This window comes from Myxocyprinus asiaticus, chromosome 17 (assembly GCF_019703515.2).
Source record: "Myxocyprinus asiaticus isolate MX2 ecotype Aquarium Trade chromosome 17, UBuf_Myxa_2, whole genome shotgun sequence".
In the NCBI taxonomy this organism is placed as follows: domain Eukaryota; kingdom Metazoa; phylum Chordata; class Actinopteri; order Cypriniformes; family Catostomidae; genus Myxocyprinus; species Myxocyprinus asiaticus.
In genome coordinates this window covers 30,003,977-30,017,920 of record NC_059360.1, presented here as the reverse complement: position 1 = coordinate 30,017,920, position 13,944 = coordinate 30,003,977, and the positions used below count along the sequence as shown (strand labels likewise).

Sequence of the window (13,944 nt, the reverse complement as noted above, 5' to 3'; positions counted from 1 at the left end):
ATTAAATAGCAATATGTGTCACTGGTCATTTGTCTCAGTTATTTAATTAATATCTATGAACAGATAACTTTTGCTATTTCAACAACATTATGCTAAGTTATGTGTTATGAGACAGATTTCCTTTATAGTTAATGACCTGGGTTAAATTATCTTACACAACAAACAAACAATAACATCTCACTGGCCAATGAAATCCTCAGAGTAAAGCCCCAGCTCAGCTAAACTAACCACACAATATAAATCCGCTGCCTGTCAGCAAGTTTGGCCTCTTGTAGCGCTATGGACACCGTAGTTATTAACACGCGACCGCATGCACTAACACAGCTCAGAAAGATACAATTAAAACTACATTTCCCAGCATTCACCGCTCCGACCACTTGTTTATCCAATGGGCATTCGATTCGCTCCCGCGATAACCAATCGGAAAGTAATCTCTTAATTCTAAAGGTTAAATACCATGAAATTCCCTCTTATTAGCACTATTTACTTAGTTAATTTTTCAACTCCGGATACGCCACAGCAATGTTGTGATTTTGGTGCAGGACACGTTTGAGAAGGTGAGATGGTGTGCGCGAACCTCTTTAACTATCGATCCTGTATTAATGAACTTCCTCTTTAAAATGTAAAATTACGTCTTACCCTTTATGTCAGTTTTAACTATTAACAATAGGAAAATGAAGATAAAATTGTTCTTATGATTAATATGTGCTTCTCTGTACCGTTTATTTTAGATTCGGTTTGATGTCTGATTTATTTTTATTAAACAGACCGAGAGACGGCATGCTGTCAGGTGTTCGGGTTTGTGTCCGCTCTCTGTGTAAAGGTTGGTCGGTCCGTGGCATGAGCTTGTCGCCGCGTCAGATCAGCCGATGGCAGAACGATGATGAATCCTCCGAGCCTCCCACAGACAGGCCTCGCGCCCTCATCACAGGTGCTATCTGTTTTACAACTGTCTAAATAACGTATGGCAAACCTAAGCTCAAACTCTAATGTTTTGGTGGAATATCAGCTCCATCACGTATTCTGTGCTTGTTTTAAGTGCCTTGTACAGTAAGAGACAATTCTATTGAGTTCCAGGACAATAGGTTGGTAATACAGTGTTAAAAGTGCTCCGCGTGCGCACAATGGAGCGCGCGGCTGTTTTGTTTCTGTGCAGTTGCGTGTAAAGAGTGAGTAAATGGATTTTGAGTCGAAGTGGAGCTGAAAAATGTCTGGACAATAACAATCACGGAATCTATTTCAAAGTTACTTAAACGTCTGTTTATGAAACTGTCATAGACATTTGTCCGCTTTTCAGTCTTCTATAATAAACAAATATACTACATTTGCACGTGCAGCACGTGAATAACAAATATAGAACATCTGGGTTCACACCCAAAAAAATCGTTGGTTTAACTTATTTCAATTGTGGACATTGGTTTCACACAATCAAAATTAGTTTATTTGATATGAAATTAAAACGTAGGCTCTACTAAAATACTTTGTGTATCAAAAACCTAAAGTAATTGACTTAACCTAACTTGAATTTGATCTGTTAAAATAAATCTATTGAATCATGCAGCTTGTTTCTAACTAGCAAGAAATACAGATGTCTAATATACTGTATGTTTTTGTTCTATAGAACAGGTATAGTGCTGCTGAGAGTTTACAGATCCCAGATCAGTCATTAAACTGATGATCTCTCAGTATATGCCTCATGAGAAAAGCTATACACACTGATTTCTCAATGGTAATGTGCCAAACCTCGATCTAACCATTAGCTCCACTCTTCTCCACAATGGTAACCTTAAAAAAAGTTAAACATTACAGAAACTCCTCAAAATCCCAACAGAACGTTAGGAATATTCCGGGCTCAATCAGTTAATTTAAGCTCAATCGACAGCATTTGTGGCATAATATTGATTACTACAAAAATTTATTTTGACTTGCTCCTCCTTTTCTTTTAAAAAAAAAAGCAAAAATCAAAGTTCCAGTGAGGTTCTTACAATGGAAGTGAATGGAGCCAATCTTTAAACATTAAAATACTCACTATTTCAAAAGTACAGCCACAAGACATAAACAATATGTGTGTTAACATGATTTTAGTATAATAAAATCGTTTACTAACCTTTTCTGTGTAAAGTTATATCCAATTTTACAACTTCGTTGCCATGACGATGTAATGTCTACAAACCCTAAAACCCTAAAATGACTGTAAAAATTAAATTTTAAACAACTTTACAGAAGAATTAATGCATGTGCTTTTATAAAATTATAGGCTTCACATTTCTGCCTTTAAACACTCCAAAAATTGGCCTCATTCACTTCCTTTTTAAGTGCCTTACTGTAACTTCGATTTTTGCTTTTTTAAAGAAAATGACGGACAAATCAAAATAATTTATTGTGGTAATCAACATTATACCTCAAATGCTGTCGATTGAGCATTAACTTGTATTGAACCCAAAATATTCCTTTAAACACTAACAAGTCTCCTACTTGTTTCATTTTGCATCAAAATACATTAAAATAACACTTAATTTTAAAGTTTCCTCTCTCAGTCCAGTCCCATGCAAAGCATACTGGAGACTGGAAATCCCCTGCTCGGCTTGAGAAACACATTGATGCAACAAATATTGATGAACCCATTCGAACATTTCATAACAATGTGATCATATCACTTTTTGATGACTGTGTTGAATATCACTTGGACTTTACACAATATAATTTTGTTCTCATCTGAAACATAAATGTATTAAGTTGATTTCAAATGTACTGGTTTATTATTTTCAATAGAGCTGCTTTCCTTTTTTTCAGTGTTCTTAGCGTCCACCAAATTCTTTTTATTTGCCGTAGTACCTATTTTTTTGTCTTAAACATCAGTTGTCACTGTAATCTGAACTGCATTTTTGTTGTGTTGTTTGATGATGTACCGCAGTCATATAGTGTGGTATCATGTTCTATGTCACTGTTCATTCTATTCTGACCTCCATCATAAGGTTGTGTTATTTTAAAATAAAAAGATATACAGGTGCATCTCAATAAATTAGAATGTCATGGAAAAGTTCATTTATTTCAGTAATTCAACTCAAATTGTGAAACTCGTGTATTAAATAAATTCAATGTACACAGACTGAAGTAGTTTAAGTCTTTGGTTCTTTTAATTGTGATGATTTTGGCTCACATTTAACAAAAACCCACCAATTCACTATCTCAAAAAATTAGAATATGGTGACATGCCAAACAGCTAATCAACTCAAAACACCTGCAAAGGTTTCCTGAGCCTTCAAAATGGTCTCTCAGTTTGGTTCACTAGGCCACACAATCATGGGGAAGACTGCTGATCTGACAGTTGTCCAGAAGACAATCATTGACACCCTTCACAAGGAGGGTAAGCCACAAACATTCATTGCCAAAGAAGCTGGCTGTTCACAGAGTGCTGTATCCAAGCATGTTAACAGAAAGTTGAGTGGAAGGAAAAAGTGTGGAAGAAAAAGATGCACAACCAACCGAGAGAACCGCAGCCTTATGATTGTCAAGCAAAATCGATTCAAGAATTTGGGTGAACTTCACAAGGAATGGACTGAGGCTGGGGTCAAGGCATCAAGAGCCACCACACACAGACGTGTCAAGGAATTTGGCTACAGTTGTCGTATTCCTCTTGTTAAGCCACTCCTGAACCACAGACAACGTCAAAGGCGTCTTACCTGGGCTAAGGAGAAGAAGAACTGGACTGTTGCCCAGTGGTCCAAAGTCCTCTTTTCAGATGAGAGCAAGTTTTGTATTTCATTTGGAAACCAAGGTCCTAGAGTCTGGAGGAAGGGTGGAGAAGCTCATAGCCCAAGTTGCTTGAAGTCCAGTCTTAAGTTTCCACAGTCTGTGATGATTTGGGGTGCAATGTCATCTGCTGGTGTTGGTCCATTGTGTTTTTTGAAAACCAAAGTCACTGCACCCGTTTACCAAGAAATTTTGGAGCACTTCATGCTTCCTTCTGCTGACCAGCTTTTTAAAGATGCTGATTTCATTTTCCAGCAGGATTTGGCACCTGCCCACACTGCCAAAAGCACCAAAAGTTGGTTAAATGACCATGGTGTTGGTGTGCTTGACTGGCCAGCAAACTCACCAGACCTGAACCCCATAGAGAATCTATGGGGTATTGTCAAGAGGAAAATGAGAAACAAGAGACCAAAAAATGCAGATGAGCTGAAGGCCACTGTCAAAGAAACCTGGGCTTCCATACCACCTCAGCAGTGCCACAAACTGATCACCTCCATGCCACGCCGAATTGAGGCAGTAATTAAAGCAAAAGGAGCCCCTACCAAGTATTGAGTACATATACAGTAAATGAACATACTTTCCAGAAGGCCAACAATTCACTAAAAATGTTTTTTTTATTGGTCTTATGATGTATTCTAATTTTTTGAGATAGTGAATTGGTGGGTTTTTGTTAAATGTGAGCCAAAATCATCACAATTAAAAGAACCAAAGACTTAAACTACTTCAGTCTGTGTGCATTGAATTTATTTAATACACGAGTTTCACAATTTGAGTTGAATTACTGAAATAAATGAACTTTTTCACGACATTCTAATTTATTGAGATGCACCTGTATATATATATATATATATATATTCAAGTAATATTTTTTTCCAATCATATTTAGAACACTTATTTGGCTTTCTTGGCAACTCATACATGACATTGATTGGTGGGTGCTGAAGTTGCTGGTTTTAGGATGCTTGTTGCTTTAATATGTTTTAGCTCCTTTCTTTGTTGAAAGTGATTTATCTTGTTTAAAGGTGGTCTGGGACAGCTTGGAGTTGGACTGGCTCAAATGCTGAGGTTAGTGAACAGCTCTGAAAGATTCAGCATTTCTCCTGCTGTGTGGGGAAATAAAAAATAAAAAGTGCCAGCTGTGTGAACAGACTGTTTATAACACTTTGCATAGATTAGATATTTTCTTTTTTCTTTTTTGTGCATATACTGTATACAGTATTTGTTGTGTAAATGTAACCCAATTTACATTTTTTTACTTTTTTTCCCCTCTGTCAGGTAAATATCAGCAGAAACAGTCTGCCATATACTGTACATTTATTCCATGGAATTTCATCTTTCATTTAACTTGTTTATAATAGAAAAAATGAGGATCCACTGTTGTAGCAATTGTCTAGATATATATATTCATATTCACATTTAGTCAGTAATTGCTTGCCATTTTATCATATTTAATTCCTTTTATATTAGGCAGCAGTATGGCAAGGAAAATGTCATTCTGTCGGACATTAGGAGGCCTCCCGCTGAGGTTTGTGAGATGGGTATGTTGACTCTCAGATATAAGACTCTGATATGGGTAGGAGGTTACATCAGATTCAACATATATAGAGCCCCATGGAGAGTCAGGTGCTATAAAACTGGCTGTTAAAGTTTACAGTTAGAGTTCTAGTTCATTTATTGGAGTTCATGTGGATCTCCAATTTCAGCTTTCCAAGTACGTTGCGACCTCTTTGGCCCCTTTAATTGTCTTAAGTAGTCTGTCACTAAAGCTCTCATTTAACATCCAACGTCTGACGTGATTCTCCTCACAGGTCCGTTTGTGTACGCTGACGTGCTGGACTATAAAAACCTGAGGGAGCTAGTTGTAAATAACAGAATCACCTGGCTGGTGCATTACAGTGCATTGCTTAGTGCAGTTGGGGAAGCTAATGTAGCTCTCGCCCGCACCATCAACATCACAGGTGGGAAAACTCAGTCACACATGTTTTAAGCATTTATGCGACATAGCTAAAGTAATTTACAACTCTAGGTTTCCAATATCCCTGACATCCCACATTCTCTCCTACTCTTGTTGCTCCTGTCCTGATCTCCTCTCTTGTCCCTCCACTTTTCTTTCTTTAGGTCTGCATAATGTGTTAGATCTTGCTCTGGAGAACTGCTTGCGACTGTTTGTGCCCAGTACCATTGGAGCATTCGGCCCTTCATCTCCCCGTGACCCGGCTCCTGATCTCTGTATACAGAGACCTCGCACCATTTATGGAGTTTCCAAAGTCCATGCAGAGCTGATGGGGGAAGTAAAGATTTATGTTTTTTGCCACTTATGTTCTAGTTAGTCTGGGGAAATTATTGATAAGTATTCCGTATATCTGACTTCAGCTTTTGTAAAATGTCATTTTGAGTTACGATCACTCCACTAAGCCTTAATTAGCTTGATGTGAACTCTTTATAACATGGGACACATAAACTGGCCCCAAATGGACACTAAAGCCACACCTAAAGATGAATGAATGTCTTCACATTATATAAAATAAATCAAATCAAGTGGCATTTATTTGAAAGACAGCAAAATTACACTTTTCGTGCAAAATATTTAAAAATTAATTTATTAAATTATAAAACAATAGATTCTGTATTGTTCAAAATTGAGACAAAAGTATTTAGACACTTTCTGGTTGTCAAACCTAGTGGAAATTTACATTTACATTTAGTCATTTAGCAGACGCTTTTATCCAAAGCAACTTACAAATGAGGAACATAGCAAGCAATTTGACATACAAAGTTCAACAACATCTACAGTGTTGTACTGCCAAGTTTTCAAGGTTTCTGGAGTAGCATAGGTGCTAGCGCAGGAGAAAGAGACAGAGGAGTGGTTTTTTTTTTGTTGTTGTTTTTTTTGTCCAGTAAGTGCAAGTTCAATAGTAAGTGCAATTAGTGTGGAATGGTTAAGTGCTCGTGGAACAGATGTGTTTTCAGCTGGTTCTTGAATATGGAGATGGTATCAGCAGATCGTGTGATGGTTGGAAGCTCATTCCACCACAGTGGAACAGAGAAAGTGAACGATCGTGAAATAGACTTGGAGCCATTTTGTGATGGGACCACAAGCCACCACTCATTCATAGACCACAGAGAGCGAGTTGGAGCATAGTAAGTGAATGTAGAAGTGAATTGAAGTAGTAGTTCCATTGGCTGTCCTGAAGACCAGAGTCAAAGCCTTAAATTTGATGCAGGAAGCTACAGGTAGCCAGTGAAGTGAAATAAAGAGCGGAGTGACATGAGCCCTTTTTGGTTGATTGAAGACCAGACGTTCTGCTGCACTCTGGATCATCTGTAGTGGTTTAATTGTGTTAGCTGGGAGGCCAGCCAACCAAGCATCACAGTAGTCCAGTCTTAAAATAACCAGAGCTTGGCCAGGAGCTGTGCAGCATATTCAGACAGAAAAGGTCTAATTTTCCTGATTTTGTAAAGCATGAATCTGCAAGACCAGGCGGTTGGTGGTAAAATTAAGCTGGTCATCTACCACCATTCCCAGGTTCCAAGCTGTTCTGGTTGGTGTTAGTGTAGCTGAACCAAGATGAATAGTGAGGTTGTGGTCAACAGATGAGTTGGCTCAGATCAAGAGGAGTTCTATCTTGGCATGGTTGAGCTGAAAATGGCATCCCTTCATCCAGGCCAAAATATCTGAGAGGCAGGCAGAGATACGAGCTGAGACAGTAGGATCATAAGGTTGGAATGACAGGTAGAGCTGCATAGCAGTAGTAAGAAAAGTCATGTGCCTCAATGATCGGTCCAAGTGATTTTGTGTACATCAAGAAGAGGAGGGGTCCAAGAACCGATCCTTGAGGAACACCAGTGGTCAGTAGGTGTGACTTAGACACCTCTCCTCTCCAGGAGACCTTGAAAGATCTGCCAATGAGGTATGACTCAAACCATCCAAGCAGAAATGTCCATAGTTAAAGACATAGTTCAACCAAAAATGTCAATTCTCTCATTATTTACTTACGCTCATGTCATCCCAGAAGTGTATGACTATCTTTCTTCTGCAGAACACAAAGATTTTTAGAAGAAGATTTCAGCTCTGTAGGTCCATACAATGCAAGTGAATGGTGGCCAGAAATGTGAAGGTCCAAAAAGCATATAAAGACTTCATAGGTTAAATACATATCTTCAGAAGTGATATGGTAGGTGTGGATGAGAAACAGATCAATATTTAAGTCCTTTTTTAATACAAATTCTCCTCCCTGCCCAGTAGGTGGTGATATGCACAGAGAATGCTAGTAAAAAGAAGAAGAAAGTGGAGATTGATAGTAAAAAGGACTTTAATATTAACCACTGGAGTTGTATTATTTTATTCTGCCTTTATGTCCTTTTGGAGCTTTTGGTACCCATTTACTTGCATTGTATGGACCTACAGAGCTGAAATATTCTTCTAAAATCTTCATTTGTGTTCTGCAGAAGAAAGAAAATCATACACATCTGAGATGGCATGAGGGTGAGTATATGATGAAAGAATTTATTTTTGGGTGAACTATTCCTTTAATGTGCTGAACTACACATGTGGTTACTCTGTTAGTACAACTGTGTGAACTTAAGGTCACTTTGTAAATCTACTAAAAATGACTTTAGGACCAGTTGGTCAAAAGTAACTGCAAAAGTGAAGTTAGTTCTAAGAAAGAGACATAGCATCAGTTGCAGATGCCACTTAATATTTATTTTAACAAATACCTTAAAATTCATACATTCTGTGAGGGACTTAAGTGTCCAAATAATTTTTGGGGCCTCTGTTTGTGTCAATATTACAAAACTATTAATATTAGAATTCTAATGGTGATATGTTATTATGATATGCCAACATCCAAACTGTGTTCTGATTGGATCAGTATCTCCACCATAAATACGGTCTGGATTTCCGATGCTTGCGATATCCCGGAGTTGTCTCTGCCAACACCAAGACAGGTGGAGGCACTACTGGTAACCAGCCACCATTCATTTCCTCACTTAAAGACACACAGTCATCTTCAGTTCTACATACAGTAAACACACACTTCTCCATTCCTCCACTCACTCTTGAATTTGTTATGTATTCGCTCCCAAACACAGTAATCACATTAATAATAATAAATATACAAAAACGCACAAAATCGTGCCTATATAATCATATTCGTCCTATCTCCATTCAGACTATGCTGTCCAGATCTTTCATGATGCCCTCAGCACAGGCCACCATGAATGTAACTTGCGTGCCAACACTCGGCTTCCCATGATGTACATCTATGACTGCCACAGGGCCACCATAGAGTTCATGCAGGCCCCTGAAAGCAGACTGTCTCTACGTACTTACAACATTGCAGCCATGAGCTTTACACCTGAGGAAGTGGCAGAAGAGATCCGCAAACACCTGCCCCACCTGAGGGTCATGTACAATCCTGATACCATTCGGCAGACTATTGGTAATAAATGCATGAGTGACAGTATCAGATGAAAAAATGCACGAGTTAATAAATGAATGAAGAAATTAAAAGCTGTGTAATTTCTGTAACACCAAACGGAATTGAAAAACAAAATACAAAATTCAAACAGATTTCCAAAAACACCCCAAACTCATGCGCTGGCTTAGTTAATCTGCTTTTTCACTATTGGGCCAGTGCGAGCCAGGGCTATCAACTGGTCAGCCTGGGCCAATAGCCTTGGACCTCGAGCTGCGAGACCAAAATTGATCTGCGTTCCCACCATCGGGCCAATAGCCTTGCAGTGTTGCCCTAAAACCCACCCTTAATGGTCACCTCTGACCTGACTCAGCTAAACTCTGCCTCAATCCCCAGTTTACCTTTTTTGGCCCAAGGGTAATCGGCGAGCCAATGGCCATTTGCCGTAGGCCCGCGGAAGCCTTGAGGAGGCACAATGAATCCCAGGAAGTGACAGTGGGAATGCAACTGGCCCTGGCATGCACTAGGATGCCCTCATTTGGCCTGATAGTGGAAACGTGGCTAATGTTGCTTTGTCATGTTGGCAGGTCTGCTCAAACAAACAGATGAATGTGTCAAGGCACCACAGAGGCACAGTGTTTGCACTTTTCGGGGAAATCAACGTTTGAATGGTTTAATTATATTTGTCTCTGCATATTAAGCTGGGATGTGAGAGAGAATTTTAACATCGAAAAAATTACACAGCTTCAAAGGTGATATTAAAATACTCTCTCTATCCCAGCTATGACAAATTGCAGATGAACACAGAGGAAGTGTTTGAGAAACCTGTTTGAAAAAAAAATTTCTAATCTGTTTGTGGTGCAGAAATTATACATTACACATTTTGTCAGTAGTGTGAGACAGTTGATGAGACTGTGTGGTTTTAAACAGTTTTGCAAACAAAATATTTTTTAGAATGACTACAAATACAGTTGTAACAGTTCAAGGATGGGCAAGGAGGAGGCGGGAACCGGCTGAACAGTAAAGATAAAGTTTTAATGTCAAACTTAACTTAAAACAAACAAACACAGACACACATGCAGTGCGGCCGTGTGCGTCTCTCATTCTCTCTCTCGACCCAACTGGTGTCTCCGGCTCCCCGTTATCTCGCTCTCCTGCTGATTCAGCGCCGGCCGTGCAGCCTCACGGCCTGGCCATGCCCTACTCCTCGTCACACTCCTCCCCTGCCTGATTCAGGCCAGGGCGCCACCGGTCTGACTAACTCTCCCCTATCTCTGGAGGAGAGACGCTGCCCTTCCAGCCGTTCTGTCAGCCGGCGGTCCACCCTGCCTCCTGTGAACCTGGGGGAGAGATGAGGGGAGGTGTGGGGAGAGGGAAAGGGCGAGCGGAGACACACAGAGAGAGAGGAGAGAGAAAGAACTTGCTTGCCGGCTTCCAGATGCGCTGTTGCCAGGTCCTCAACCGCTCCTCCGCCCTCTGTCGGACGCCAGCTCACTCCTCCCCCGGTGGATGGCAGCGAGTCCTCCGGCCCCTTGCGGACAGAACAGCTCCTCCTCTTCTTCGGCGGATGGCAGCGGTTCCTCCGGCTCTCGGTGGCCGGCAGTGACCCCTCCGTCCCCAGGCAGACGACCGTGGCTGCTCCCCTGGCGGATGGCAGCGCGAGGACTCCGTGACAGCGCATCCCTCCTCCCTTCCGGGTTTTGGCACCACTGTAACAGTATAAGGACAGGCAAGGAGGAAGCGGGAACTGGCTGAACAGTCAACGTAAAGTTTAATGTTATAAATTAACTTAAAACAACAGAAAACATAAGATGAACACACATGCAGCGCGGCCGCGTGTGTTTCTCTCTCTCTCTGTAACTGCCGTTTCCAGCTCTTGCTGATCAGCTGATTCAGTGCCGGCTGTACAGCCTCACAGCCCGCCCATGCCCTCCTCCTCGTCACAACAGTGTATCTAAAAGCCTTACAACTGTTTACATCCAAAAATACAACAATATTCATAGAATGATGAAGTGTTCATTAAATGTTATATTCCTTCTGTAGCAGACAGCTGGCCAGTGCGAATTGATGACTCTAATGCACGTCAGGATTGGGGCTGGAAGCCTGCATACAGTCTGTCAGAGCTGGTCACAGACATGCTGGCCTCTATCCATGAAAAGAGAACCAATGCAGGGCTACCTGTCAGCTAGCAGGTCCTCTGAAGGGCTGTAACACAGATCACTAGTATTCTGGATCCCTCTGCCAACTACATTTCTAAACTCATTCATCTTAAATGGGGAGCTGGTTTTTTTTTAGTGCAGGAAACTCCATGAGATAATAAGAGAGCTGTTAACACTGACAGTCCTCCACAAACTTATGCTTGTGAAGAAAAACAATTTGTCTTTTTTCACTTTAGTGAAAAGGGTCATTAGTGCTCTAGACCACTCTATGCATTGTGTGCATTAGGAAGTGAAGAGACTGTATTAATGTGAACACAGACATGAGCAGAAAAGGTTTTAAACCACTAATAGCTTTAGTATGAATCAAAAGATGACAGTGCCTTCCTGAAGTTGGCTGGAAAGAGTGAAAATCACAGTTGATTGAGTCTGGGGTTTGGTTAAACCCACATTTCTCTAGGCTTTATCATTTAGAGGCCTCTGTATTTAGCTGTGATGACAGGGTCTGGATTCTCAATGCATAGTTTAGTGGTGTGAAATAAAAACTTAATCACTCAGCATTGCTGATGTGTTATTATTATAAACTGTGATGAGAGCCAAAGAGGCCTATTTACAATAGAATATGCATAGAATAAGTTTTTGATTTGTTTTTGTTTTTTGCCTGAAAGTCAAAAAGTCTTATTTTGCCTTCTAAAGACAATTGAAAAATTACTTTTAAATAGACACAATGTAGAATTACTTCCTAAAAAGGGTGTGATTCAAAACAAATGCATATTGTGTTGTCTGCCTTAATTTTCTGCATTATATAACCTCAAAAGTTTTTAAATTGTCTAATTCAGAACTGGTGGAAAATTACAGTGCATGTTAAATAAATTGCTTTAATATAGCATAGACTTTGTGAATCTTTTCAGTGTTGCTGTAAAATGAATCATGTTTTTGTTGGAAAACAAGTAAACAATATATGAAACAGAAAATAAACAAATAAATAAATAGACAGGAAACATAAGAAGGAGAGGAGTAGAAGGAAGCAAGTTAAAACAATGGAACAACATTGTTGATTCAGAAATGTAACATTCTAAAATCCTTGGCCCAGTTGCAAGAAACCGCTAAAGGGATAGTTCACCCCAAAATTGAAATCCTCTCATCATTTACTCACCCTCATGTCATCTAAGATGTGTATGACTTTCTTCTGCTGAACACAAAGATTTTTAGAAGAATATCTCAGCTCCATAGATTCTTTCAATGCAAGTGAATGGTAACCAGACCTTTGAAGATCCAAAAATGACATAAAGGCAGCATGAAATTATCCATGTGACCCCAGTGGTGTAATATATGTCTTCTGAAGTGATTCAATCACTTTGGGTGAGAAAAATATAAGTATTTAAATCCCTTTTTACTATAAATCTCCACTTTCATGTTCAGAATGTGAAAGGGAAAGTGGAGATTTATAGAAAGAAAAAATTTATCTGTTTCTCTCCCACACCTATCATATCGCTTCTGAAGACATGGATTTAACCACTGGAGTCTTATGGATTACTTTTATGCTACCTTTATGTGATTTTTGGGTAGCTCATCGAGTATTGACGCTGACTACCACCCCTGGAGTCGCGAATTAGAATCCAGGGTGTGCTGAGTGACCCCAGCCAGGTCTCCTAAGCAACCAAATTGGCCCTGTTGCTAGGGAGGGTAGAGTCACATGGGTAACCTCCTTGTGGTCACGATTAGTGGTTCTCGCTCTCAATGGGGCGCATGGTAAGTTGCGCATGGATCGCAGAGAGTAGCATGAGTCTCCACATGCTGCGAGTCTCCGCAGTGTCATGCATAACGAGCCACATGATAAAATGCGCAGATTGACAGTCTCAGAATTGGAGGCAACTGGGACTTGTCCTCCGCCACCCGGATTGAGGTGAGTAACCGCGCCACCAGGAGGACCTACTAAGTAGTGGGAATTGGGCATTCCAAATTGGAAGAAAAGGGGATGAAAAAAATAAATAATAAAAAAAAGACAAACAAATTCTCAGTTAGAATTGGAAGGCTATGTAAGGGTTTTCTTAACTTAAGGGGTATCTTGCTACCGGTTGCTGTTCTTCAACTGAATTCAGAGCATTTTGAAGCAAGTAAAAACAATAGGATCGTATAGATGGTCTATCTCACCACAATGATAAAATGATAAATGTGTAGGTAATAATAGCTTTGAAATTTAACCATGGCTGTTGTCACAGATTAAAAGTGATCTGATAATTTCTTAATTGCATCAATGAACCAGAAATATTAAGGAAAAAAAAAAACAACAACATAAGTTATTGGACAACAACAGTATGCAATAAAAACATTATTCAAAACACATCGAAGGGGACGCCACGTCGTTCCAAACAAAAGAAAGTAAAAACATTTCACAAAGGGACCTTTTACAAGACTTTTAGTGACGGCTACATTCAAACTGTAATGTAATGCTCCCTTCAGAGTGCCCACATCAAGAGCTCTGTCCTTCGTAGTGAGTAGGGCATAGGGATGATCGCTTTCTTTTCTTTTTTTCCTTTTTTTTTTTAGGGATGATCACTTTCGATTTGAATCGCCCCTAGTCCGGTCACATGGCCGCTCAAAATCTCCGGAAG

The 13,944-nt window shown here is 39.9% G+C and overlaps 1 protein-coding gene and 1 long non-coding RNA gene across 3 annotated transcripts; one reads left to right on the top strand and one right to left on the bottom strand.

The window, feature by feature from the left end:
- Positions 1–434: 434 nt before the first annotated feature.
- On the top strand, positions 435–12,478 carry LOC127455532 (L-threonine 3-dehydrogenase, mitochondrial-like). Of its 2 annotated transcripts, none has more exons than XM_051723513.1 (9): positions 435–557; positions 768–931; positions 4,776–4,818; positions 5,221–5,291; positions 5,562–5,711; positions 5,872–6,044; positions 8,628–8,718; positions 8,928–9,160; positions 11,217–12,478. In XM_051723513.1, the coding sequence occupies exons 2-9, from the start codon at positions 781–783 to the stop codon at positions 11,382–11,384; spliced, it is 1,080 nt and encodes a 359-aa protein (XP_051579473.1). In that variant the 5' UTR covers positions 435–557; positions 768–780; the 3' UTR covers positions 11,385–12,478. The 2 variants fall into 2 exon arrangements, with proteins under 2 accessions (XP_051579473.1, XP_051579472.1); XM_051723512.1 differs by having other exon boundaries at positions 8,928–9,197.
- Positions 11,245–13,901, bottom strand: LOC127455541 (uncharacterized). The gene is made up of 3 exons (XR_007899688.1): positions 13,735–13,901; positions 12,486–13,264; positions 11,245–11,378 (listed from the first exon to the last, which is right to left on the bottom strand). It is a non-coding gene; the product is annotated as an uncharacterized LOC127455541 (long non-coding RNA).
- Positions 13,902–13,944: the final 43 nt, after the last annotated feature.

Bases quoted from the DNA above. Each gene is read 5' to 3' on its own strand.
- LOC127455532 (XM_051723512.1), top strand. From the start codon at position 781: ATGCTGTCAGGTGTTCGGGTTTGTGTCCGCTCTCTGTGTAAAGGTTGG. The intron at 6,045-8,627 runs GTAAAGATTTAT...TGATTGGATCAG, and splicing joins ATGCAGAGCTGATGGGGGAA to TATCTCCACCATAAATACGG. The intron at 8,719-8,927 runs GTAACCAGCCAC...ATCTCCATTCAG, and splicing joins GACAGGTGGAGGCACTACTG to ACTATGCTGTCCAGATCTTT.